Raw genomic sequence first — 26,951 nt, forward strand, 5'->3', positions numbered from 1 at the left:
GATATGGGAGAGCATGAAGGTGGGACTAGTTTAGTTTGGAAACATGGTCAGCTTGGACTGGTTACAGCAAAGGGTCTACTTCCATGCTGTTTGACTGTATGACTAACTATCAGCTCACTAGCCTCAGTTAGCAAATGTCACATACAATTAATACATTTGCAGCAAAGCAAGGCCCTAAACTCAGAGTTAAATGTTCTTAGTCCAGGGCAAGTTCTCTCCTTAAAGATCATACATTGTCTGCTTTCTTCAAATGTTCAATAACTTTTAAGTTTTAGAACTCAGGTGAATCTTAAACTTTGAATTGTTTCAATTTGAAGTACGACAAGAACAAGTTAAAAATTAAGTTTTGAAAAAATCCAAAGCAAGCCAAAAATATCCAGAGAATCCAAACTTTCTCTTCACAGATACTTCCTAATTTGAGTTTTTTATTCATTCATGGGCCAGGCCAGCATTTATCACCCATTCCAGAGGGAGTGGGTGAGTTAACCACATTGTTGTGGGTCTGGAATCACATGTAGCCCAGGTAAAGATACCAGTTTCCATCTCGTAGTGAACCAGATGGGTTTTTCCAACAATGAATTCATTATTCGACTTCAATTCCAGATTTTTATTTAACTCAAATGTCATCATCTGCCCTAGCAGGAATTGAAATCAGGTGATCTGGGTCTCTGGATTAATAATCCAGCAATAATTCCACTGGCGCATTACCTCCTGAGTATTTCCAGTAATTATATCAAATATAGTCTACTGTACAATGATGATAGCATTTCACTGTCCTAATGTTGAATGATCAAGATGATTAAGCAACAAGTTACAAAACTACATCTTCTATACAAACATAGCATATCTTAAAGCAAGGAGACAGTTCCCAAATTTAAATGGCTTTCTAATTTTTTTTAGGTTTCAAATCAGCCTACTATCCCAACTGATTCATGACAATAAATGTCAATACACAGTTTTACCTTTGCATTTCCCATTCAACTGTCTGGTATTTCCTATAAATCCCACTTTCTTCCAAAGGCTGACAAACATGTACTCAACTTTCCAAAAGGGAGGAAGAGTCACACTTAAATAACAAATTCAAAGAACAATTTGATTTTGAAGTCCAGTGATTCACAACAAATAAGCTAAATTAGAGAAATTTCTCTCAACTTGAAGCTATTATTTTGGTTGACTAAGAAACCCATTATTTAGTAAAATTGAGATAGAATTATAATTAAACTGAAACAAAGTTGGGAAACAAATGAAGCCTTGTTAAGTTGTCAATGAATCTGAATACTTTTAATCAAAATCTTTGCAGACTAATATAAAACACTTAACAATTCAAAGTTGTATCGTTAAGCACAACGTTTGCTTAAATGAATTACTTTCAAATAGTAGTCTACACACAATATAGACACTTCTTTTCGGTCCCTTCCCCCACTTTTGCTGTCCCCCTTTACTAGGCCTCACTCCTGAATGTGTTAGTAACTAGCACCGAGCTGAGCAGTTTATACAAAGCGTAAAGTTTCCCAAACGTGAAAAAAAACTTTCTGTCCATCTGCTTCGGCAACTAATATTCATGGGAGCTTTACTATCCTTACAGTCTAAATGATTTTAAGTGCAATGTCTGACCATTAACTTTTTGGTAGGCCTAGACTTCACCATGTGAGTGGGTATTTGCCTCTCTACTTTCTTATTGTTACAAGTATTTAATGCTTTATAACTAAAAAGAGAGAATAATCAGTTTGTGAAGTTGCCCTTACAAAACGAGGCGTTCTTTTTCGAATAAAAATTAAGTTACATCAGTTTCCCCCTGTATCTCTCTCACACACACACATATATACACTTTCGCTTTCTGGGTGAAACGGAGCAGGCCTCAGGCTCCCGGGGCCTCTAGTACATGGTATGCGGGACTTGTTTCTCGGCAAACTCACATGAGAGATCTCCTGCTGGCTGGATTTGTAATTCTTCTTGGTCAGGTTGTCCACAAGGTAGCTGATTTGAGACAAGGCCAGCGATAACGAGTCAAGATTCATTGCTGGTCGGGGCGGTCAGCTGAGGAAAGCGGGAAATGGTCATTATTCCCCTTTCTTTTACTGGAAAAAGAAAAATTTATCTCTTCTCTTCAGCGCCTTTCCTTTCTGTCTGTCTCGGTCCCTCTCTCTCTCTCTCTTTAAATATACAACGATGGAAGAGGGAGGGAATTGAGGGGGTTCGGAGGGGGGAGGGGGGATTGGGGAGGAAGAGAGCTCCTTCTAAGTGTTCTCACGGGAAAGTCCGCCGCTCCAATGGTCACTCCACAAAGTGTCCGCTCCGCTTCCTTTTCAGACTTTGGCCCCGTCAGTCACACACTCACTCTCTCTCTCTCTCTCTTCCTCGATCTCAGTTCGGTCCGTTCGCCCCGGCGGGCCGCTCGCTCACTTTTCACCCGCTGTCGCTCTTCTTCCTCCTCCTCCTCCTCCTCCTGCTGCTGCGTGTAGCCTGAACATGGCGCTGCTCTGCCGGTAGGGTTAACACAGAGGGAAGGCTGAGGGTGTGCGGGGAGGATTGGGGAGGGGGGGGAGAAATTAGCGGCCTGAGGGAGGGGAGTAGGGAGGGAGGGAGGGAGGGGTTGGGTGGTGGGGAATAAGGGAAAGGGGTGGGGGGAAGGGAAAGGAGGGAGGGAGTGCGGAGTAGGCCTGGGCCTGCTGGGCCGGGGATTTGTGTGTGAGGTGAGGGGCGGTGGGGGTTGCTCGCTCTCTCTCTCTCTCGACTTCTCGCTGGCGGGCTCGGTGCGAGCGGCTACAAATGGCGGCGGTTGGCCTCGCTCACTGCGCCATCTTGGAAACACCGTCAACCCACCCCCTCCCCCCCTCTCCCAAAGTGAGAAAGAAAACACTATAACCACCGGCCGGTGGAGGGAGGGGAGGGAATATTCCTCAAGGAAACTTTTCGCCGTCGTGTCTCTATTTCCCGCCGGAGGAGAAAATTTTAAGCCTTTGCGCTTCAGTTTGTGCCTCGCTTTTATTTTGAGGGGGAAAAGAAGAACCGATACCAGAAGGAAAGCAATGGGGCGAGAGCGAGACTGCTCGGACTTATTTGATAAAATGGGGGGTAAAGTTGAGGGTTTCCGGTGAGCGGGTTCAAGGCAAAGAAGATTGCGGGTCTGTGTTCAAAAATTGTGTTATTTTATTTCTTTAATTGTAGCTTTTCTTATAAAAAAATAAGTCATGTTCAACCCGCCCTCGAAATCCATCCATGGCCCCTCTCTGACACAGTTCGAGAGAAAGACGGTCTCCCTCCTGACGAGCACAAAGCTCCGTCACGACCAATCGCAGACTCGGGCCGTACCCGCCAATCATATACCCGGCCCTCACCAAGCCGTGGCCAATCACACGTCCCGCCTCTCACCCGCCAAATACCCGCCACAATGCGCCAATCGGAGGCCATGCAACCCCCAACCCGCCATTCACAAATCCCGCCTACACCGGCCAGCGCCAATCCCCGACTTCCGGGCCTGGCACGCCAATCACCAGACGCTCGTCCCTTCCCGCCTCCTTGCCAGAAGACCCCGCCTCCTCAAGCCAATCATAAAGCGCCGCCCTTGCCTTGCGCGCACGGAAACCACGCCCTCAGGTCGCCCGGGGCGATAACAAACCTCGCCCGCAGCGTGCTCGATGGTGGATACGCCCCCTACACTCGGGGTCATCAACAAACCCCGCCCTTGGTTGCCGGGACCAGCCCACAACCAATCCGAAACGTTCCTCGGTCCCGACCACCGGGAAAACAATTACCCCTCTACCCGCCCAGAGTTGGTACAGCCCAACGGTCTTCGCCTTCCGATCAATGTATTTTTAGTTTCACTAACACGCGAAATAACTCTACTTTTCCTTGAAACGGATCGATGCTCTGTTTTAAGAGACGACTTTAGTTCAAGCAGAATATTCCGAACCTAAAGCCGGGTTGTAGGGTAGGTTTTTACTTTAATAATTATCAGATACTCGGCGCGTGAGGGAGACAGGAGCAATTTGTTCACAGGAGGAGGTCAACACCATCAGAGTCTACACCACCACCCCTCTACCTCCCCCGGGATTAACCCCCACACAGCCCCTCCCCCCGGGATTAACCCCCAAACAGCCCTTCCCCGGGATTAACACACACAGCCCCTCCTCTGGGATTAACCCCCACACAGACCCTCCCCTCCGGGATTAACCCCCACACAGCCCCTCCCCCGGGATTAACACACATCCCCTCCCCCCGGGATTAACCCCCACACAGCCCCTCCCCTGGGATTAACCCCCACACAGCCCCTCCCCCGGGATTAACCCACACACTGACCCTCCCCCCGGGAATAAGCCCCACACAGCCCCTCCCCCGGGATTAACCCCCACACAGCCCCTCCCACCGGGATTAACCCCCACCACACACAGCACCTCCCCCTGGGAATAACCCCCACACAGACCCTCCCCCCGGGATTAACCCCCACACAGCCACTCCCCCCGGAATAACCCCTACACAGACCCTCCCCCCGGGATTAACCCACACACAGACACCCCCGGGATTCACCCCCACACAGCCCCTCCCCCGGGAATAACCCCCACACAGCCCCTCCCCCGGATTAACCCCCACACAGCCCCTCCCCCTGGATTAACACACACACAGCTCCTCTCCCTGGGATTAACCCTCACACAGACCCTCCCCCAGGATTAACACCCACACAGACCCTCCCCCCGGGATTAACACCCACACAGACCCTCCCCCCGGGATTAACACACAGCCCCACCCCCGGAGTAACCCCCACACAGCCCCTCACCCCGGGATTAACACACACACAGCCCCTCCCCCCGGAATAACCCCTACACAGACCCTCCCCCCGGGATTAACCCACACACAGACACCCCCGGGATTCACCCCCACACAGCCCCTCCCCTGGGAATCACCCCCACACAGCCCCTCCCCTGGGAATAACCCCCACACAGCCCCTCCCCCGGATTAACCCCCACACAGCCCCTCCCCCTGGATTAACACACACACAGCTCCTCTCCCTGGGATTAACCCTCACACAGACCCTCCCCCAGGATTAACACCCACACAGACCCTCCCCCCGGGATTAACACACACACAGCCCCTCACCCCGGGATTAACACACACAGCCCCTCCCCCAGGATTAACCCCCACACAGCCCCTCGCTAGAGATTAACCCCCACACAGCCCCTCCCCCCGGGATTAACCCACACACAGCCCTCCCCCGGAATTAACCCCCACACAGCCCCTCACCAGGGATTAACCCCCACACAGCCCCTCCCCCTGGGATTAACCCACACACAGCCCCTACCCCTGGGATTAACACACAGCCCCTTCCCCAGAATTAACCCCCACACAGCCCCTCCCCCCAGGATTTACCCTCATGCAGCTCCTCCCCCGGGATTAACACACACAGCCCCTCCCCCAGGATTAACCCCCTCACACAGCCCCTCCCATGGGATTAACACACACAGCCCCTCCCCCGGGATTAACCCCTCCAACACAGTCCCACACCCAGGATTTACCCCCACACAGCCCCTCCCCCAGGGATAAACACACACAGCCTCTCACCCTGGGTTAACCCCCACACAGCCCCTCCCCCCCGCGATTAACCCCCCCACAGCCCCTCCACCAGGGTTAATCCCCACCCAGCCCCTCCCCCCGGATTAACCCCACCACAGCTCCTCCCCCTGGGATTAACCCCCACACAGCCACTCCCCGGGATTATCCCCCATACAGCCCCTCCCCCGGGATTAACCCCCACACAGCCCCTCCCCCCAGGATTAACCCCCACACAGCCCCTCCCCCCCGGGATTAACCCCCACACAGCCCCTCCCCCCGTGTTTAAACCCCACACAGCCCCTCCCCCGGGATTAACCCCCATACAGACCCTCCCCCCGGGATTAACCCCACACAGCCCCTGCCCCCGGGGTTAACCGCCACACAGACCCTCCCCCCGGGATTAACCCCCACACAGCCCCTACCCCCGGGAATAACACACAGCTCCTCCCCCCGGGACTAACCCCCACACAGCTCCTCCCCCGGGATTAACACACATCCCCACCCCGAGGATTAACACACATCCCCTCCCCCGGGATTAACACACAGCCCCTCCCCCTGAGATTAAGCCCCACACAGCCCCTCCCCCCTGGATTAACCCCCACACAGCCCCTCCCCCCCAGTATTAACACACAGCCCCTCCCCCCAGGATTAACACACACAGCCCCCCCCCCCCGGGATTAACCCACACACAGCCCCTGCCCCCGGGATTAACCCCCACACAGACCCTCCCCCCGGGATTAACACACAACCCCTCCCCCCGGGAGTAACCTCCACACAGCTCCTCCCCCGGGATTAACACACAGCCCCTCCCCTGGGATTAACCCACACACAGCCCCTCCCCCGGGATTAACCCCCACACAGCCCCTCCCCCGGGAATAACCCCCACACAGCCCCTCCCCCCAGATTAACACAGCCCTTCCCCCTGGGATTAACCCCCACACAGCCCCTCTCCCCGGGATTAACACACAACCGCTCCCCTCTGGAGTAACACCCACACAGCCCCTCACCCCGGGATTAACACACACACAGCCCCTCACCCCGGTATTAACACACACAGCCCCTCCCCCGGGATTAACCCCCACACAGCCCCTCACCAGGGATTATCCTCCACACAGCCCCTCCCCCTGGGATTAACCCACACACAGCCCCCCCCCCAGAATTAACCCCCACACAGCCCCCCCCCCCAGAATTAACCCCCACACAGCCCCTCCCCCCGGGATTTACCCTCACGCAGCCCCTCCCCCCGGGATTAAAACACACACAGCCCCTCCCCTGGAATTAACCCCCACACAGCCCCTCCCCCCGGGATTTACCCTCACGCAGCCCCTCCCCCAGGATTAACAAACACAGCCCCTTCCCCGGGATTAACCCCCTCACACAGCCCCTCCCCCAGGGATAAACACACACAGCCCCTCATCCCGGGATTAACCCCCACACAGCCCCTCCCCCCCGGGATTAACACACAGCCCCTCCCCCTGAGATTAACCCCCACTCAGCCCCTCCCCCCAGGATTAACCCCCACACAGCCCCTCCCCCCAGCATTAACACACAGCCCCACCCCCTGGGATTAACACACACAGCCCCTCCCCCCAGTATTAACCCCCACACAGCCTCTCCCCCCGGATTAACCCACACACAATCCCTCCCCACTGGATTAACCCCCACACAGCCCCTCCCCCCGGGATTAACCCCCACACAGCCCCTCCCCCGTGAGTAACCCCAACACAGCTCCGCGCCCGGGATTAACACAAAGCCCCTCACCCGGGGTTAACACACAGCCCCTCCCCTGGGATTAACCCCCACCCAGCCCCTCCCCCGGGATTAATCCTCACACAGCCCCTCCCCCTATGTTTAACTGCCACACAGCCCCTCCCCTGGGATTAACCCCCACACAGCCCCTCCCCCGGGATTAAGCCCCATACAGACCCTCCCCCCAGGATTAACCCCCACACAGCCCCTGCCCCCAGGATTAACCCCAACACAGACCCTCCCCCCGGGATTAACACACAGCCCCTCCCCCCGGGAGTAACCCGCACTCAGCTCCTCCCCTGGGATTAACACACAGCCCCTCCCCCTGGGATTAACCCCCACATAGCCCCTCCCCCCAGGATAAACCCCCACACAGCCTCTCCCCCCAGCATTAACACACAGCCCCTCTCCCCCGGGATTAACACACACAGCCCCTCCCCCCGGGATTAACCCACACACAGCCCCTCCCCCTGTGATTAATCCATACACAGCCCCTCCCCCGGGATTAACCCCCACACAGCGCCTCACCCCGGGAATAACACACACAGCCCCTCCCCCCGGGACTAACCCCCACACAGACCCTCCCCCCGGGAGTAACCCCAACACAGCTCCGCGCCCGGGATTAACACACAGCCCCTCCCCCCGGGATTAACACATGGCCCCTCCCCCAGGATTAACACACAGACCCTCCCCTGGGTTTAACCCCCACACAGCCCTTCCCCCCCAGGATTAACCCCCACACAGCCCCTCCCCTGGGATTAACACACAGCCCCTCCCCTGGGATTAACCCCCACACAGCCCCACACCCGGGATCGACCCCGACACAGCCCCTACCGTGGATTAACACACACAGCCCCTCCCCCCCGGGAGTAACCCCAACACAGCTCCTCCCCCGGGATTAACACACATCCTCTCCCCCTGGTATTAACACCCACACAGTCCCTCCCTCCAGCATTAACACACAGCCCCTCCTCCTGGATTAACACACAGCCCCTCCCCCCTGGATTAACCCCCACACAGCCCATCCCCTGGAATTAACACACACAGAGCCCATCCCCCAGGATTAACGCCCACGCAGCATCTCCCCTGGGATGAACACACACAGCCCCTCCCCCGGGACTAACCCCACACAGCCCCTCCCCCCGGAATTAACACCCACACAGACACTCCCCCCAGGATTAACCTCCACCCAGCCGCTCCCCCCGGGATTAACCCTCACACAGCCCCTCCCCCCGGGATTAACACACACAGCCTGTCCCCCCAGGATCAACACCCACACTGACCCTCCCCCCGGGATTAACACAGCCCCCTCCCCGGGATTAATCCTCACACAGCCCCTCCCCCCGGAATTAACCCCCAACACAGACCCTCCCCCCGGGATTAACCCCTACACAGCCCCTCCACCCGGGATTAACACAAACAGCCCCTCCCCCGGAATTAACCCCCACACAGCCCCTCCCCACGGTATTTACCCTCACACAGCCGCTCCCCCGGGATTAACACACACAGACCCTCCCCCGTGATTAACCCACCCACACAGACCCTCCCCCCGGGATTAACCCCCACACAGCCCCTCACCCAGGATTAACCCTCACACAGTCCCTCTCCCCGGGATTAACTCTCACACAGTCCACCCCAGGATTAAAACACCCACAGCTCCTCCCCCGGGATTAACACACACAGCCCCTCCCCCCAGATTAACCGCTACACAGCCTCTCCCCGGGATTAACAAACAGCCCCTCCCCCCGAGATTAACCCTCCCACACAGCCTCACCCCTGGGATTAACCCCCACACAGCCCCTCCCCCAGGGATTAACACAGCCCCTCCCCCAGGGATTAACCCCCACACAGTCCCTCCCCCGGGATTAACACACACAGCCCCTCACCACGGGATTAACCCCCACACAGCCCCTCCCCCCGGATTACCCCTCAGGCAGCCCCTCCCCCTGGGATTAACCCCCACACAGCTCCTCCCCCCGGATTAACCCTCACACAGCCCCTTCCGCCAGGATTAACACACACAGCCCCTCACCCTGGGATTAACCCCCACACAGCCCCTCTCCCCCGAGATTAACCCCTACACAGACCCTCTCTCCGGGATTAACCATCACACGTCCCCTCACCCCGGGTTTAACCCCCCCCCCACACAGCACCTCCCCCCAGGAATAACCCCCACACAGCCTCTCACCTGGGATTAACCCACACACAGCCCCTCCCCCCGGAATTAATCCTCACACAGCCCCTCCCCACAGAATTAACCCTCACACAGCCCCTCCCCGGGATTAACACTCACAGCACCTCCCCCAGGGATTAACCTCCACAGCTCCTCCCCCTGGGATTAACCCCCACACAGCCCCTCCCCCTGGGATTAACACAGCCCTCCCCCCCAGGATTAACCCCCACACAGACCCTCCCCCCGGATTAACCCTCACACAGCCCCTCCCCCTAGAAGTAACCCCAACACAGCTCCTCCCCCGGGATTAACACACAGCCCCCCCCAGGATTAACACACGGCCCCTCCCCTGGGATTAACACACAGCCCCTACCCCTGGTATTAACCCCCACGCAGCCACTCCCCCCAGGATTAACCCCCACACAGTCCCTCCCCGCAGCATTAACGCACAGCCCCTCCCCCGGGATTAACACACAGCCCCACCCCCGGGATTAACCCCACACAGCCCGTCCCCCGGGATTAACTCCCACACAGCCCCTCCCCCCAGGAGTACCCCCAACACAGCTCCTCCCCCAGGATTAACACACAGCCCCCCCCCCCCAGGATTAACCCTCACTCAGCCCTCCCCCCGGGATTAACACACACAGCTTCTCCCTCCAGGATCAACCCCCACACTGCTCCTCCCCTCGGGATTAACACTCACACAGCCCCTACCCCTGGGATTAACACAGCCCCCTCCCCGGGATTAACCCTCACAGAGCCCCTCACCCTGGGATTAACCCCCAACACAGACCCTCCCCCCGGGATTAACCCCAACACAGCACCTCCCCCCGGGGATTAACCCCCTCCCCCCTGTATTTACCCTCACACAGCCCCACCCCCGGGATTAACACACACAGCCCCTACCCCGGGATTAACCCCCCCACACAGTCCCTCACCTGGCATTAACCCCACACAGCCCCTCCCCCCCGGGATTAACCCCCACACATCCCCTCCCCCCCGGGATTAACCCTCACGCAGCCCCTCTCCCCGGGATTAACTTTCACACTGTCCCCCCCGGGATTAAAACATCCACAGCTCCTCTCGCCGGGATTAACCCCCACACAGCCGCTCCTTCCGGGATTAAACCCCCACACAGCGCCTCTCCCCGGGATTAACCCAGCCCCTCCCCCAGGGATTAACCCCCACACAGTCCCTCCCCCGGGATTAACGCACACAGCCCCTCACCCCAGGATTAACCCCCACACAGCCCCTCCCCCCGGGATTAACCCTCAGACAGCCACTTCTGCCAGGATTAACACACACAGCCCCTCACCCTGGGATTAACCCTCACACATCCCTTCCCCCCGGGTTTAACTCCCCCCACACACAGCACCTCCCCCCAGGAATAACCCCCACACAGCCCCTCACCCTGGGATTAACCACCGCACAGCCCCTCCCCCAGAATTAATCCTCACACAGCCCCTCCCCCCAGAATTAATCCTCACACAGCCCCCCCCCCCGGGATTAACACTCACACAGCCCCTCTCCCTGGGATTAACCCCCACACTGCCCCTCCCCCTGGGATTAACATACAACCCCTCCTCCCCAGGATTAACCCCCACACAGACCCTCTCCCTGGGATTAACCCTCACACATCCCCTCCCCCTGGTATTAACCCCCCCACACAGCCCCTCCCCTCGGATTAACCCTCACACAGCTCCTCCTCCCAGGATTAAACCCCACACAGCCCCTCCCCCTGGGATTAACCCTCACACAGTCCCTCCCCCTGGGATTAACACACACAGCCCCCAGGATTAACACACAGCCACTTCCCAAGGGATTAATACACACAGCCCCTCCCCCCGGGTTTATCACCCACACATCCCTTGCCACTGGGATTAACCCTCACACAGCCCCTCCCTGTGGGATTAACGGTTACACAGACCCTCCCCCCGGGATTAACACCCACACAGCCCCTCCCCGGGATTAACCACATAGCCCCTCCCCCCGGATTAACCCCCACACAGCCACTCCCCCAGGATTAACCCCCACACTGCCCTTCCCCCGGGATTAACCCTCACACAGCCCTTCCCCTGTGATTAATACAGCCCCTCCCCCGGGATTAACCTCCACACAGCTCCTCCCCCCGGGATTAACCCTCACACAGTCCTTGCCCCCGGATTAACCCCCACACAGCCCCCCCCTCCCCCGGGATTAACCCCCACACAGTCCTTGCCCCCGGATTAACCCCCACACAGCCCCCCCCTCCCCCGGGATTAACCCCCACACAGCCCCTCCCCCGGGATTAACCCCCACACAGCCCCTCCCCCGGGATTAACCCCCACAAAGCCCCTCCCCCTGGAAGTAACCCTCATACAACCCCTCATCCGGGATTAACCCCCACATAGGCCCCTTCCCCTGTGATTAACCCCCACACTGCCCCTTCCCCGGGATTAACCCCCACACAGCTCCTACCCTGGGATTAACCCCCAAACAGCCCCTCCCCCAGGATTAACCCCACACAGCCCCTCCCTCTTGGATTAATCCCAACACAACCCCTCCCCCAGGATTAACCCCGCTAAACCCCACCCATGGGATTAACCCCCATACAGCCCCTTCCCCTGGGATTAACCCTCACACTGGCTGTTCCCCGGGATTAACCCCCACACAGCCCCTACCCTGGGATTAACCCCCAAACAGCACCTCCGCCTGGGATTAACACCACACAGCCCCTCCCCCCGGGATTAACACCACACAGCCCCTCCCCCCAGATTGATCCCCACACAGCTCCTCCCCAGGGATTAAACCCCAAACAGCTCCTCCCCTCGGATTAAACCTCACATAGCCCCTCCCCCCAGGATTAAACCCACAAAGTCCCTCCCCCAGGATTAACCCCCACCCCAGCTCCTCCCCCGGGATTAAACCCCACACAGCTCTTCCCCCGGATTAAACCTCACACAGCCCTTCCCCCCAGGATTAAACCACACACAACTCCTCATCTAGGATTAACCCCCACACAGCCCCTCCTCTGGGATTAACTGTCACACAGCCCCTCCCCCACATACTCCCCAAGATTAACTCCCACACAAACCCTCCTCCACACACTCCCTAGGATTAACCTCCACACAGCCCCTCCCCCACACACTCCCCAGGATTAACCCCAACACAGCCCCTCCCCCACACTGTCCCGGGATTAACCCCCAACAGCCCCTTCCCCACACTCTCCCGGAGACTAACCTCCACACAGACCCACCCATCACACTCTGTCTGAGACTAACCCCACACAGCCCCTCCCCCACTCTCTCCCCAGGATTAAACCCCACATAGCCCCTCACCCACACTCTCCCTGAGACTAAACCCCACACAAACCCACCCCCACACTCTCCCTGGGAGTAATCCACACACAGACCCTTCCCGCCCACACCCTCTCTGAGACCAACCCCACACAGCCCCTCCCCCACACTCTCTCTGAGACTAATCCCACATGACCCCTCCCCCACACTCTCCCTGGGATTAGCCCCCCACAGCCCCTCTCCCCCACACTCTCCCTGAGACTAACCCCACACAGCCCCTTCCCCACACACTCCCCGGGATTAACCCACACAGCACCCCTCCCCCACTCTATTCCCGGGATTAACCCACACACCGCCCCTCCCCCATACTCTCCCTGAGACTAACCTCCACACAGACCCTCTCCTCACACTCTCCCTGAGACTAATCCCATACAGCCCCTCCACCCCACACTCTCCCTGAGACTAACTCCACACAGACCCTACCCCCCACACTCTCCCTGAGACTTGCCCCACACAGCCCCTCCCCCCACACTCTCCCTGAAGTTAACCCCACACAGCCACTCCCCCGCACACTCTCCCTGAGACTAACCCCACACAGCCCCTTCCCCCCACACTCTCCCTGAGACTAAACCCACACAGCCACTCCCCCGCACACTCTCCCTGGGATTAACCCCACCACAGCCCCTCCCCCCACACTCTCCCTGAGACTAACCCCACCACAGCCCCTCCCCCCACACTCTCCCTGAGACTAACCCCACACAGCCCCTTCCCCCCACACTCTCCCTGAGACTAAACCCACACAGCCACTCCCCCGCACACTCTCCCTGGGATTAACCCCACCACAGCCCCTCCCCCCACACTCTCCCTGAGACTAACCCCACCACAGCCCCTCCCCCCACACTCTCCCTGAGACTAACCCCACATGGCCCCTCCCCCACATTCTGCCTGAGGCTAACTCCACCCAGCCTCTCCACCCACACTCTCCCCAGGATTAACCCCCACACAGCCCCTCCCCCACACTCACCCTGAGACTAACCCCACACAAACCATCCCCCACACTCTCCCTGGGATTAACCCCCACACAGACCCTCCCCCCCACACTCTCGCTGAGACTAACCCCACACAGCCCCTCCCCCACACTCTGAGACTTATCCCACACGACCACTCCCCCACACTCTCCCTGAGACTAACCCCACACAGCCCCTCCCCCCCACACTCTCCCTCCCCTCACACTCTCCCTGCGACTAGCTCCACACAGCCCCTCCCCCCACACTCTCCCTGAGTCTAACCCCACACAACCACTCCCCCCCCCACACTCTCCCTGAGACTAACCTCCGCACAGACCCTCCCCTCACACTCTCCCTGAGACTAACCGCACTCTCCCCAGGATTAACCCCCATACAGCCCCTCCTCCCAGGATTAACCCTCACACAGCCCGTCTCCCCGGGATTAACTCCCACACAGCCCCTCTCGCAGGCATTAACACTCAGCCCCTCCCCCTGGGATTAACCCTCACACAGCCCCTCCCCCAGGATTAACTCCCACACAGCCCCTCACCCTGGGATTAACACACTCATCCCCTCCCCCCGGTATTAACCCCAACACAGCCCGTCCCCCAGAAATAACCCTCACACAGCCCCTTCCCCGGGATTAACCCCCACACGGCCCATCCCCCTGGATTAACACACACAGTCCCTCCCCCTGGGATTCATCCCCACACAGCCCCTACCCCCGGAATTAACCCTCACATAGCCACTCCCCCCCGGGGTTAACCCCCACACAGACCCTTCCCCGCACATTCTCTCTCCCCCACACTCTTCCCTGCGACTAGCTCCACACTCTCCCTGAGACTAACCCCACACAGCCCCTCCACCCAAAGATAACCCCCACACAGCCCCTCCCCTTGGGATTAACCCTCACAGCCTCTTTCCCGGGATTAACACACACTCAGCCCCTCCCCTGGGATTAACCCCAACACAGCCACTCCCCCCCCAGATTAACCCTCACACAGCCCCTCCCCCCTGGATTAACCCTCACAGCCCCTCCCCCTGAAATTAACCCTCACATAGCCCCTCCCCCTGGGATTAACCCTCACACAGCACTTCCCCCCAGGATTAACCCTCAGCCTCTCCCCCTGGGATTAACCCTCAGCCTCTCCCCCTGGGATTAACCCTCACAAGTCCTTGCCCCAGGATTAACCCCACACAGCCCCCCCCTCCCCCGGGATTAACCCCCACACAGCCCCTCTCCCGGGATTAACCCCCACAAAGCCCCTCCCCCTGGAAGTAACCCTCACACAGCCCCGCACCCGGGATTAACCCTCAGACAACCCCTCATCCGTGATTAACCCCCGCATAGGCCCCTTCCACTGTGATTAACTCCCACACTGCCCCTTCCCCGGGATTAACCCCCACACAGCCGCTACCCTGGGATTAACCCCCAAACAGCCGCTCCCCCGGGATTAACCCACACACAGCCCCTCCCCCGGGATTAACCCCCATGCAGCCCCTCCCCCAGGATTAACCCCACACAGCCCCTCCCCCTGGGATTAATCCCAACACAACCCCTCCCCCAGGATTAACTCCACTAAGCCCCACTCCTGGGATTAACCCTCACACTGGCCGTTCCCCCGGATTAACCCCCACACTGCCCTTCCCTGGGATTAACCCCCACACAGCCCCTACCCTGGGATTAACCCCCAAACAGCACCTTCGCCTGGGATTAACCCCCACACAGCCCCTCCCCTGGGATTAACCCCCACACAGCCCCTCCCCCTGGGGTTAATCCCACACAGACCCTTCCCCCAGGATTAACCCCCACCCAGCCCCTCCCTGGGATTAACCCACACACTGCCCCTCCCTTGAAATTAACACACACTCAGCACCTCCCCCGGGATTAACCTCTACACAGCTTCTCCCTCAGGATTCACTCCCACACAGCCCCTCCCCTGGGATTAGCCCTCACACAGCCCCTCCCCCGGGATTAAACCCCACACAGCCCCTCCCCTGGGATTAACCCTCACAGAGCCCCACTGCAGGATTAACCCCCACACAGCCTCTCCCCTCAGGATTAACCCCCACACAGCCCCACTCCCAGGGATTTACCCCCACACAGCACCTCCCCCAGTGATTAACCCTCACACAGCCCCTCTCCCGGGTTTACCCCCACACAGACCATCCCTGGGATTACCCCCACACAGACCCTCCCCAACCCTCTTCCCGGAATTAAACCCCACACAGTCCCTCATCTGGTGTTAACCTTCACACAGCTCCTCCCCTGGGATTAACCCCTACACAGCCCCTCCCCAGGATTAACCCACACACTGCCCCTCCCTTGCAATTAACACATACTCAGCCCCTCCCCAGGGATTAACCCTCACACAGCTCCTCCCCCAGGATTAATACATACTCAGCCACTCCCCCATGATTAACTCCCACACAGCCCCTCCCTGGGATTAACCCTCACACAGCCCCTCCCTGGGATTAACCCTCACACAGCCCCCCCCCAGGATTAACACACACACACAGCCCCTTCCCCTGGGATTAACACACGCACAGCCCCTTCCTCTGGGATTAACCGCCACACAGCCCCTCCCCCTGGGATTAATCCCCACACTTCCCCACCCCCTTGGATTAATCCCAACACAAACCCTCCACCAGGATTAACCCCACTAAACCCCACCCCTGGGATTAACCCTCACACTGGCCGTTCCCCGGGATTAACCCCCACACTGCCCCTTCCCTGGGATTAACCCCCACACAGCCCCTACCCTGGGATTAACCCCCAAACAGCACCTCCGCTTGGGATTAACCCCCACACAGCCCCTCCCCTGGGATTAACCCCCACACAGCCCCTCCCCCTGGGGTTAACCCCACACAGACCCTTCCCCCAGGATTATCCCCCACCCAGCCCCTCCCTGGGATTAACCCGCACACTGCCCCTCCCTTGCAATTAACACACACTCAGCACCTCCCCCGGGATTAACCTCTACACAGCTTCTCCCTCAGGATTCACCCCCACACAGCCCCTCCCCTGGGATTAGCCCTCACACAGCCCCTCCCCCTGGGATTAAACCCCACACAGCGCCTCCCCTGGGATTAACCCTCACAGAGCCCCACTGCAGGATTAACCCCCCACACTGCCCCTTCCCCGGGATTAACACCCACACAGCTCCTACCCTGGGATTAACCCGCACTTAGCCCCTCCCCCACACTCTCCCCGGGATTAACCCCCCCCCATAGCCACTCTCCCTGAGACTAACCCCACACTGCCCCTCCCTCACACTTTCCCTGAGACTAACCCCACACAGCCCCTCCCCACACTCTCCCTGAGACTAACCCCACACTGCCCCCCCCACACTTTCCCGGAGACTAACCCCACACCCGCCTCTCCCCCACTCTCTCCCTGAGACTAACCTTAACACAGACCCTCCCCTCACATTCTTCCTGAGACTAACGCCACACAGCCCCTCCCCCCACACTCTCCCCAGGATTAACCCCCACACAGCCCCTCCCCCACACTCTCCCTGAGACTAATCCCACAAGCCCCTCCCCCACTCTATTCCCGGGATTAACCCCCACACAGCCCCTCCTCCACACACTCCCTGGGGTTATTAGTTTTGATTGTGTTAAAAGTCCAAATTCATAGTGACATGTTGTAACAATATGAAACAACATTGTTGTTTCTCACACTTGTGACAACCTATGCTACACATGGGAGTACACATGATGACACAAGTAGTAGAGATGAGGATTCTGGCATGTTCTCTCAAGTAACTTTGGCATTGTATGTCAGTGACTTGCATTTGGACATACCCATGGTCTATCTGGAGAACCCTCGTGGAAAAGCATTGACCAGCAACCTACACTTTGAGGACTTGGATAAAAACTGTAAAAAGAAATTGCAAACTTGCTAACACTTAACAGAAGCTGTTTTTTCCCAATGGCAGTTAACTGTCATTTAGCTGTAAGTGATTCTTTGAATATGTGCTAATTGCTGTGAACAGAAAAGTGATACAGCACTTACAACTTGGGTGTGGTTTAAGTCAGGTGTACAAAAATAACAGTCTCTGCCAATACTTTTCAGCAGAGAGTGGGAATAAAGTGAGATCATCACAAAACAATGGGGAATTTGGAGCAGATGGCACTGTTTTTTTGGCTGCAATGGTTGCAGTGTTTTGAATTGCCGCTAAATATTTAATTTTTACACTGGAGACATGACCAAAACAGTCCATTCCAGCTCTACTTGAGCCTCTTCCCATCTTCAGTCTATTATCGTACACCAGTATTTTCTGCATTACAACATTGGCTCCACTTCTAAACTATGTAATTAGCTATAAAGAGGTTTGAGACTGGCACTTGCAATATGCTTTAGTGCAATATATTTGCTTCAACCAATTTCTGTTGTGGCAAGTTCCATGTTTCACCACTCTCCGTAAAGTAGTTTTTCTTCTGAATTCCCTATTAGGTGATGGGCATAGAAGTCAGCCTACAAAGCAGTTGTTTTCTCACCATGCCCCAAAGGCTGCAAAATCTGAGTGACACCTGGGAAAGTTTGAAACAGAAGCTTCAGTGCTGCCGATGGAAGATCTAATCTGGATAATGCCAGACAAACATGAGCAGCCTCCAGGAAGCAGGCATCTAGGGAGCAAGGAAGTCAACACTCTTATATGATAACTACATGAGAAGGCCACTGCAGGAGAATGCTTTTGTCCAACATGGCCTTTCTACTCCCAGCTCACGACTGGTCAAAGGTTGTAGGACGGTCAACAAAACGGTTTTAAAGATACCATGAAGGTGATTGAGTTTCAGTTAAACAGCAAGAAAGAGAATGCACTGAATTGTTCACAGTGACTTGCTTCACCAAATCCTAACTGCTAATGTAGATTGGTCTTTGTTTTAATGCTATTTCTCTAATTTATTTTACCTTTTCCATTGTACTATGTGCAGCTAAGCCAAGTCTGCACCTCACCATGATGTAGATTTGTTCCCACAATCCTTCTTTAGGATTGGGATCTACTCAGGCCCGCTGTATAGAAGAAATTCACTTCCTGCTCTAACTAGAAGAGAGTCCATTATTGAACAAGAGATAGTTTATTGCACATGAGCAACTAGTTACAGATTACATTGAAATTGAAGGGAACCTGGAAATTATGTCTTACTCTGTCAAGATCCTAACCTGAGTTGCCCTTAAGTCCACATGAAAATATCATAGCACACAGTACATAAAAAGCTTCAGTACTAACCCTTTCAGACCTTTACTACTTTATACAACATGCACCTCCATTACCTTTCACTAACTGCACCATTATTTCATACTGTCTCTCTTTCTCAACCTTTTGTTTCTCTCTGACCCCATCTCTCCTCAAAACATTGTGGTAAATGTCCTTCTCAGTCCAAGGAATTGCAGATATACTGATATTATTCCCGACTCAAGGAAACATGTTTCTAAGAATTCCTTCTAGGAATTGTGGTAGCCCACAAAACCATTAAACCAGCAGCTAATGAACTTGAAAGACCCTATACAGACAACAAACAAAACTGATGTCATTTACAAAATACCATGCAAGAACTGTAACAAACACTACATTGGACAAACTGGCAGAAAACTAGCCACCAGGATACATGAACATCAACTAGCCACAAAAAGACATGACTCAACCTCATTAGTATCCTTACATACAGATGAGGAAGGACACCCCTTTGACTGGGACAACACATACATCCTAGAACAAGCGAGTCAGAGACACACACGGGAATTCCTAGAAGCATGGCATTTCCAACCGGAACTGTATCAACAAACACATTGACCTGATCCCATTTACCACCCCCTGAAATAAAGAACAGAAAATGACATCACCACAAGAAATGACGTCACCAACCCAAGGAAACCTAAACACATAAATAGAAAGCGGGCCATGCCAACGGTGTTTCATCTGGAGGCTCACTGATGATCTTACCTAGTATAGTGATGAAACATCTGAAAACAAACCTTCCAGCTCAACGAGCAAACCTACATCCAGAACCTCAACCTGAGTTACAAATCTTCTCAAAACTCGATGTCACCATATATTTCCTGATATTCTATATCTTCCATGCCCTTCTCCACAGTAAACACATATGCAAAATACTCATTTAGTATCTTCCCCATCTCCTGCGGCTCCACACAAAGGCCACCTTGCTGATCTTTGAGGGGCCCCTATTCTCTCCCTGGTTACCCTTTTGTCCTTAATGTACTTGTAATTTATCAGTTCTGCCTTGCTCCCGGCTTTGTCCCTGCCTGATCTGACTGTTTGACTCACTTCTTTTATCAACTGTACCAGATCAGATTGATCTCTTTCCTCACTATCTCCCCAGTTCCTCCAAGATCCGTTGTGAATTTTACTGTTTGTTAAGTTTTCTTAGATGCACTCCGATGTCCAGTGATACATGAATTCAACAGCAAAGTAACTTAAACTAGATCAAGTTAGAGTCATTGAGTCCTACAGCATGGAGACAGGCCCTTCGGCTCAAACTAGTCCATGCCGACCAAAATGTCCATTAACGCTAACCCCATTTCCCTGCACTTGGCCCATATCCTTCTAATCCTTTCCTATCCATGTATGTGTTCAAACGCCTTTTAAATGTTGTTAATGTACCAACCTCAACCACTTCTGCTGGCAGCTCATTCCACATGCATACCACCCTCTGTGTAAAAAAGTTGCCCCTCAGGTTCCCTTTTATTCTTTCCCCCTATAACCTTAAAGTCCCTCTAGTCCTTGATTCCCCAACCCTGGGAAAAAAAGATCTAGTGCATTCATCCTATCCGTGCCTCTCATGATCTTATACACTTCTATAAGATCCCCCCTCAGTCTCTGACACTCGAAAGAAAACCGTCCTAGCTTGTCCAACCTCTCCCTATAACTTAGTCCATTGAGTTCATTGTATATGAAACTCATATGCCATTTCTTGGCCCAGTTCCCCAGCTGATCGAAGTCCTGCTGCAATTTCTGATAACCTTCCTCACTGTCCATGCGTATTTCAGTGTCATCAGCAAACTGGCTAATCGTGCCTTGCACATTCCCATCCATATCATTGATATAGTTCCCAGGGCAGAAATGGCTAACATGAGGGGTCATAGTTTTAAGCTGGTTGGAGAAAAGTATCGAGGGGATGTCAGAGGCGGGACAGTTGTGAGAGCATGGAATGCGTTGCCAGCAGCAGTTGTGGAAGCAAGGTCATTGGGGACATTTAAGAGACTGCTGGACATTCATATGGTCATGGAAGTTTGAGGGTGCATACATGAGGATCAATGGTTGGCACAATATCGTGGGCTGAAGGGCCTGTTCTGTGCTGTACTGTTCTATAACAAATAGTTATGGGCCCAGCACCAACCCCTGAGGCAGTCAACTAGTCACAGGCCTCCAGTCCAACAAGCATTCTTCCACTATTACCCTCTGCTCCTACCATCAAGCCAATTGTGTATCCAATTTGCCAGCTTGCCCTGGATTCCATGAGATTTAACCTTCTAGCGTAGCCCACCGTGTGAAACATTATCACAGGCCTTACTTAAATCCATATAGACTACATCTACCATCCTGAGTTATCAGTCAAAAGATTAAAACAAAAGCTAAACATTAAACTGAGATGGAGAGAAAACCCTGGACAGTGAGGAGACATGCGTGGAGGTAGCAGGAAATATTCAGTGAACCCACACACAACTAAAATCAAGATTAGCAACACAGAACAACTGGTCACTGATGGATTTGCAAGTGTTGCCATTGTCTATTTGCATTAAGTTAAGGCAGTGGGTAAATTCAAAAACAAATTGGGAACCAATTAATAGAACATGGCAGGGCGCCCACGTCCTGTCAAATGCACATCTTAAAACTATGGGAACTCCTGGAGACAAAGCTGCTCTCTTTTTTGGAGGTTCCAAGTTCCAAGGATGAATTTTTTCCCCTCTGGAGTTGTGGGTTCTGAGGAAACTAAATCCAACACTGGATCCACATACCCTGCCACAAGTGGAGCAGATCATTTTGAAGAGGTATGTGGGTGGAATGCTCCGTACTTTGCATATTTCTTTCATTGTTTGCATTTGTCCTCCATCTTAGTCCATCAGAAACCCACAAGATTTCTGGTACCACTGCAATATGTTTGCGAGACTGATGTCTGCATGGAAGCTTGTCAGTGGTGATTACCATGTTATTAAAAGTGTGAAGGCAGAGATGGAATGACTGGCTGCCAGGCAGATAAGAAGGACGAGGAACATAGTGTTTGCATCCCAATTCCAATCTACTATTCTGTTTTGAAATCTAATGAGTACCAAGATTTCTTTGGGAAATACAGTCAGAGCCAAGGCAAAAGCACTATGAGCAGTTCAGCTGTACACTGGTGAAGATAATGGGAGATACAACAGAAAGGCCAGATATGCCTGTCAGGTGCGAGGGTCAGAATGTCAGATGAAAGTAACTGATCTTGTCTGACGTTGCAATTTGGTTGCATCACTCAGTTGTATGAACCTTTCTGATTCTACTTCTCCTCAGCAAAGAAAATCCAAGAAATAATTATCTTTTCATTTGGTGAGTAACTGACTAAACCTGACTTGCAAGGAGTGGTTTATTAGTATATATTTCAAAATTCCTCAATCCTAAATAAAAACTCCTGTCACCAGTAAACTTATTTGAAGGCCATGTGGATAATTCGATGAGCTGTCAGGACAACAAATAGGATTTGTGCCAGCTTTTGGAGAAGTAGGATCTATATCCAATCTCAACCAACGGTTTCTGTAACAAGTTCAATCAAATTAGCCATGGCTAGGACTGTATCATTAGTTCGCATACATCAATATTAATCTTCTTGAAACCTGTTTAAACTTTGGATATTCAGTAGGTTGGCTTTGGATATTCACTCAGTATGTTAACCCCTAAGACAAGCGTGCTAAGTTTTCAATTCATAGATTGCTAAAGTATTTAAGCATTTTAAAATGATTTTTAAAAGTGTTTAAAAGATTATAATTTTTGAAAGAAATGCAGTATTTAAAAGTGATTACAAGTATTGAATAAAGGTTAGTTCAAAACAACTTCAGATACTTTAAAGCACCGACCTGAATAGTGACTGACTGCTTGACCTCAAAAGGTATACCTTCTGGGGATGGCAATGGTGGTGTCACTTTGCTGAGAATCCACTTCACCACCAGGCCTCCGAGGTCAGTTCATTGCTGGAGCCCTGCTTCAAACAGGACAGCAAGTTGTCTACAACCAAGATAAGAATGAACATATTTAGGCAGTTCATGGGCCAGCACCAGAGTTTTGTTGTACAGTTGAAAATCTGGACCTGCTGCAGAATAGAGGAAATAGTAATGAGAAGTGTTAGGGAACAGTGCCTGTCCACAGACCCCTGAAGTCAGCAAGAGAGGTAGATAATGTGGTTATGAAGGCGCACAGTATATATGATATGAGGAACTGAATTAAATACAGTTAGCCTGTATCTAAAGCATTGTATATAATTCTGGTCACTATATTACATAAAAGATGTGTTCACATTCAAGAGGATGTAAAGAATATATAGCTATTGACAGAAAAAGTCCATGTGGAAGGATCAGATAGTTGCAGTTGTATTCTTTTGAAACAAAGATAGCTGAGATTTAAATGAGGTATGTTAAATTGATGAACTTGGATCAAGTGGATATGAAGACCCTGTTTCAGTTAGCAGAAAGATCAGTAACAAGGGGCACAGTTTTAAACCAGTTGGTTTGAAAGAATAGATGGGAACAAAGAAATCTTCTTGCCCAGAGAGTGATGGGAGTCTAGAACCACTGTTTGTGGTAGAAGCAGTAATCCTTTTTGCATATAAAAGACACTTTGAAATGCATTTGAAGCTCCATAATCCACAGGGCTACAGAGCAAGAGTGGAAATTAGGATTAGGTTTAATAGCAGAATAGGCGAAATGGCTGCCTTCTGAAGTTTCCTCTCATCATCACATAGAGCGTGAGGAAGTACCATAATTGATACAATAATGGGACAATATTATTGTAAGTGAATATAAGACCATAGAACAACAACTCTAACCTTGTGTTCAGTTCTGGATTGAAACAATAGCAGAGACAGTGCAGATTCTATCAGTTTCCTAATGAAGGGCTTCGGCCTGAAACGTTGATTTTCCTGCTCCTTGGATGCTGCCTGACCTGCTGTGCTTTTCCAGCAACACACACTCGACCCAGATTCTATTAGGACAGTACCCAGTAGGGGATCTGATCTACTGTAAAAACAAAGTAACACTTCAAAAATTATTGCTTTTTTGTTCAAAGTGGAGGAAATCATGAGTTGATTTAATATAGATAAGGAAAGGAACAGGGTAGATAGATGTTGACAGTTCCTACTGACTTGAGGGGATTGGGTCAAGAGGACCTGGAAGTAACAGGAAATGCTTGCGGTTTAAGATGCAGGGTAGATGAAACCTTTACATGGCATTGTGGAATGCTTTACTTGAGTTTTTGATTGAAGAAGGCCGGCATGGTGGCTCAGTGGTTAGCACTGCTGCCTTAAATGCCAGGGTTCGATTCCAGTCTTGGGTGACTGTCTGTGTGGAGTTTGCATGTTCTCCCTGTGTCTGCGTGGGTTTCCTCCCACAGTCCAAAGATGTGCAGGTTAGGTGAATTGGCCATGCTAAATTGCCCATGGTGTTCAGAAATGTGTAGGTTAGGTGCATTAGTCAGGGATAATATATTAGGTAGGGGAATGGGTCTGGGTGGGATATTCTTCAGTGGGCTTGTTGGGCAGAAGGGACTGTTTCCATGCTGTAGGGATTCTAATAAAAGAGTTTGTTAGTTTTAACATTGTGTTTGACAGTTTAGTGGTTGAAGGAAATGGAGAAATAAAAGGATATGAGAATAGAATGGAGTCATAAGGTTAAAATTATATTTGCAGTGAGCATTAACATTGGGATTGGATAGAATAAACGTTGTTTCCTTTTTTGTAATTGATATTAAAAATATAGTGTCTCTATCAAGTTGCAAAATATTTCAAGCCACTTCATATGAAGTGTCATACTACACCGAGCAAATGTTATGAAAAAGTTGTTATTGGCATTGTTTGGTAAGGGAGCAGCACTCGCCTTTTATTTCAATTGTATTTATTTTTATACTAACATGGATCATAAAGAACAGATACAAAAATATAGAAAATACTGGAAATCTACAGCAAGTCAGTCAGCATTCAGTTCAGATGAATTATGCTACTGAGAAATACTAACCTTATATTCTTCACTCACACAGTCATTGCTCCATTTTCTACCATTTTCTGTTACATAAAAATGTTTCAAGCACTAACCAAACATTTTTTAAATAAAAATGGAGAACTGTAACTGGGGAGAAAAGTACGAAGTCATGCTCGGCTGGCAGAGAGGTAAAGTCTGGAGTGGAACTGAATAGAAATATCACTATTTTAATATCCAGGTATGATTTGGAGATGCCGGTGTTGGACTGGGGTGTACAAAGTTAAAGATCACACAACACCAGGTTATAGTCCAACACTAGCTTTCGGAGCGACACTCCTTCATCAGGTGATTGTGGAGGGCTTGATCGTAACACAGAATTTATAGCAAAAAGCAAGTGTGCTTCCAATTAAACCTGTTGGACTATAACCTGGTGTTGTGTGATTTTTAACTTAATATCCCGGAAATACTTTTGTAAACCTATGGTTCACTCTCACCAAGACCAAAATATTCTTCCCAGGGTGTCTGTCCAGATCTGCTCACAGTACCCAAGTGGGATCCAACCAGGGTTTTGTAAAATATCTGCATCCTTGCACTCCCATTCTCAAGATATAATAGCCACCATTTTGATTATTTTCTGCACTTGTTTGTGACATTTTAAAGATCAATGTGTCTGAACCCCCAGTCTCTTTGGACATCCGCTGTATTTAACTTCATAAAAACTAGAAATTAATCCAATCTATCCTTTCTTGGTCCAAAATGGATAATTTCACACTTGCTTACATTGAACTCCATCTGCTACAGTTTTGCCTATTCACATCGTCCATTAATATCAATGAGATTTAAAATCTTTTTCTTCATCTTACCTATCAATTTGTTCTTTTTTGTCAACCAAGAAGTTGTTATCAACCTACTCTGGTCCCCACTAAATATATCTAAAATGAGGAAAGCTATCTTCACCCAGAGAGTGGTGAATCTGTGGAATTCTCTGCTGCAGAAAATGGTTGAGGCTGAAGTATTAAAAGTTTTTTAGAAAGGAGACAGATAGAGTTCTTAGAGTTGAAGGGCTCAAGGGTATGAATGCGAAAATGGAAATGGGTACTGAGCAGTTTGATCCATGATCATATTGACTGGTGGAACAGGCTCAAAAGGTCAAATGGCCTACTAATGTCTTATTTTCTGTTTCTATATTAGTCTTCTCGGTTTCAGAATGCAATCATATTGTGTTGCTACCAACGAGAGGTTATTTTACTCTGAGGTTAATAATTAGTTCTGTTGCATTACATAATAACAAGTCTAATATAATTTGTTCTCTGTTTGTTTCCAGTATCTGCTGCTCTAAGAAACTGCCTTGAAAGCATTCTATGAACTTAACTTTGCATTATCAGCAAATTGGATGCATTACACTGGATCTCCTCATCTAAGTTATAAATAAAGTTTGCAAATAACTGAGTCTGAAGCACTGATCCTCCTCACACTCCATGAGTTATGCTTTGCTGTCCTGAAAGTGACCCATTTATTCCTGCTGTGTTTTCAGTCTGTTGACCAGTCCACGACCTGCTAATACCTCCAGTTAATCATGAGTAACAACATCTACTATGGCACCTTATTAAATAACTTCTGAAAATTCAAAAATCTGTACACTACATCCATTGCTTTAAGTTTATTCACTTTGCAACTTACACCCTTGAAAAACTTGAATAGTTGTCTCTGTGTAAGTCAGTCTTTAAAGCTTTATAAATCCCTTGAAAAATTGACATCAAGTTATATGCTGAGTATAAAACTGAACTGCTTGCATGGGTGGTCACAATTTTAAAATATCAATGGCACCTAACACAAAGATTGGGCATATCTTAAATTGTCTTATATTTTCACAACACAGCCTATAAAATCTGCTTGATTACTTGTACCTTGTTATAATCTTCAGCTTCAGTCATCCCTTGAGACTGAGGATAACTTTCTTACACTACGGAGTTGCGAATCCTGAGTTGACTAAACTGTCCAGTGCTGTATCC

At 51.7% G+C, this 26,951-nt stretch overlaps 1 protein-coding gene and 1 long non-coding RNA gene across 10 annotated transcripts in view; one reads left to right on the forward strand and one right to left on the reverse strand.

Moving 5' to 3' along the window:
- Positions 1-2,478, reverse strand: part of cnot1 (CCR4-NOT transcription complex, subunit 1) — a 159,070-nt gene extending 156,592 nt beyond the window's left edge. For 7 of the 9 annotated variants that reach the window (XM_087996096.1, XM_087996095.1, XM_087996094.1 and 4 more), the window contains exon 1: positions 1,917-2,284. In XM_087996096.1, coding sequence (XP_087852222.1) covers positions 1,917-2,018 — 102 coding nt within the window. In that variant the 5' untranslated portion in view covers positions 2,019-2,284. Of the gene's footprint in view, positions 1-1,916 lie in introns of all 9 variants that reach the window. The other 2 variants (XM_087996089.1, XM_087996088.1) reach the window with 2 other exon arrangements.
- Positions 2,349-26,388, forward strand: LOC122558589 (uncharacterized). The gene is made up of 3 exons (XR_015760003.1): positions 2,349-2,486; positions 18,211-18,539; positions 26,264-26,388. It is a non-coding gene; the product is annotated as an uncharacterized LOC122558589 (long non-coding RNA).
- The last annotated feature ends 563 nt before the right edge of the window (positions 26,389-26,951 follow it).

This window comes from Chiloscyllium plagiosum, unplaced genomic scaffold, assembly GCF_037043375.1.
Source record: "Chiloscyllium plagiosum isolate Xiang-an unplaced genomic scaffold, Cpla_swu_hap1 HiC_scaffold_17, whole genome shotgun sequence".
NCBI lineage: Eukaryota > Metazoa > Chordata > Chondrichthyes > Orectolobiformes > Hemiscylliidae > Chiloscyllium > Chiloscyllium plagiosum.